At 49.4% G+C, this 1,845-nt stretch overlaps 1 protein-coding gene across 2 annotated transcripts in view; it reads left to right on the top strand.

Moving 5' to 3' along the window:
• KSR1 (kinase suppressor of ras 1) overlaps nt 1–1,610 on the top strand; it is a 33,678-nt gene extending 32,068 nt beyond the window's left edge. For both annotated transcript variants that reach the window (XM_035889462.1, XM_035889466.1), the window contains one exon: nt 76–1,610. In XM_035889462.1, coding sequence (XP_035745355.1) covers nt 76–154 — 79 coding nt within the window. In that variant the 3' untranslated portion in view covers nt 155–1,610. The remainder of the gene's footprint in view (nt 1–75) is intronic.
• The last annotated feature ends 235 nt before the right edge of the window (nt 1,611–1,845 follow it).

Consider the following 1,845-nt stretch of genomic DNA (forward strand, 5'->3'; position numbering starts at 1 on the left):
CTGTGGCTTTGTAAGAAAGATTAAAAATAAATACCTCTTCCCCCCTCCTTTCTCCTCTCCCCCCCCTCTTTTCAGCATTAACAGTAGCAAAGTTGTCCTGCGTTTTGAAAGATTTGGCTTGGGAATCCTGGAACCAAGTAATCAAAAGATATAGCGTGGTGTGTAACTGTCTTGTGATATCATTGTCTGCCTACTCACACAAAGCATCCGACGGCTTCGCTGAATCTCCCAAGCTATGAAACTGGTGCAGCCGCAGCTGAAAGCCGCACGACCATCAATTCACAGTCCTGGGTTGTTTGCAAAGTCTGAATTCTGCCTGAGCACCAGCAGTTATTTAAAGAATGTTTACATGATACTTTTGTGTGAACTATATTTTTTTAAACATAATAAACAGTGAATCGTTTAACTACAGCCATTCTGAAATAGCACTGAAAAAAAAGAAGAACTATTTCTAGTTCCTTCTCGTGTCTGCGGCAAATAGGAGCTACCTTCTGCCTTCAGAGTATTTGTTCTCCCCAGGAGAAGTGGAACTGGCTCGATTCGGGATGGCAGCGCACCTAGTACAGGGGGCTGGAGTCCAGCTTGCATTCTTCTTACATTAAGGTAAAAATCAATCCATTAGACGCTGATTAGCCCAAACCCATGGTTGAGCTCTGAGGTTTGTTTCAGCAGGCTTGGTCCGAGCTCTGGGTTACCTTGAATTAAGCCACACGAGAACAAATCTGCATCTGAGAGGAGAGTTTCTGATCAAAGACTCAAGTGCTCTTCTACACAGAACTCACGGTAAAAGCTGTTTGTCCTCATACAATCCTGTTGGAAGCCTAAGACTCGCTGGCCTTTGAAAAAAGAAAATGGCGACCTGTTACAGCTCTGTGCACAGGGCCCTGATTCTTCTTCTGAAGTTCTAGGCACAATGAGTTCTAGTCCCCTAAACCTGCAGCTTTTCTGGAGACAGCGCTGACCAGCCAGGCTCGACCCTTACTGCCCCAGTCACCATTCCAGTGGTAGAAGAAAAGCCGTTTTCCAGAGAGGCAAGAGAGCCAAGAGGAGGGAAAAAGCCTTCCCTAGATCATGCATTAAATAAGGTCCTGATGCCCGGAGCTTGTGAAGAGATTCAGTCTCTCCACACCCACCGCACGTTCCCGGCCCCTACCGCTGGTCATGTTTGCAAGCTGTTGCTTCTAAAATATTTAGGACTAAAGCAGTCGTTCAGGCGACAACTAAGAACAACAGAAATGTTGCAGCCGGGAAGGTCACACTTGGGTCTAAAGGATCGGACTCTACCTGACATCTCAGACCGGTTGCAAAGGTTGATTTTAAGGACAACGCCCCCGCCCCCCTCCTCCCCAGGGTGCAAGTCGCAGGTTACAAGGGGTAGGTCCGAGCTCTGCAGGTACGGTGGCAGATTTGTAGGCAGCGTTAACAAAGGCTCCCTCGTGCCTCCCGTTCTGTTCTCTGCCTTCTCCCGCCAGGCGGGGCAGTGGGAGGACCCTGACCGCACAACCACTGTCCCGGCCCTTTCTGGCCTTGTAGGACGGCGCTTTGCTGAGGCAGTTCGTTAGGGCTCCCTGGAAGTCACCGCATTTAATTTTCCGACAGCACCAGTCCGTTACGCCCCCCACCCTCCCCACCCCTTTCACTGGTTTGCTGTGGGGAGGGGAGCTCCGAAGCCCTCTGCAGGGCAGGCAAGGGGGAGGCGCCCAGTTGCAGGTGGCCGACTTCTCCGGAAATTCAGTGGCAAAAAAAAATCCGAGTTCTGTTGAGCAGAGAGCTTTACTCCCACTATGTGCAAGTCAGTTCTATTCCCTTACAAATATTTTGACAGAACGACTTTTTAAATGAGTC

This window comes from Egretta garzetta, unplaced genomic scaffold (assembly GCF_000687185.1).
Source record: "Egretta garzetta isolate BGI_Z169 unplaced genomic scaffold, ASM68718v1 scaffold120, whole genome shotgun sequence".
NCBI classification, from domain to species: domain Eukaryota; kingdom Metazoa; phylum Chordata; class Aves; order Pelecaniformes; family Ardeidae; genus Egretta; species Egretta garzetta.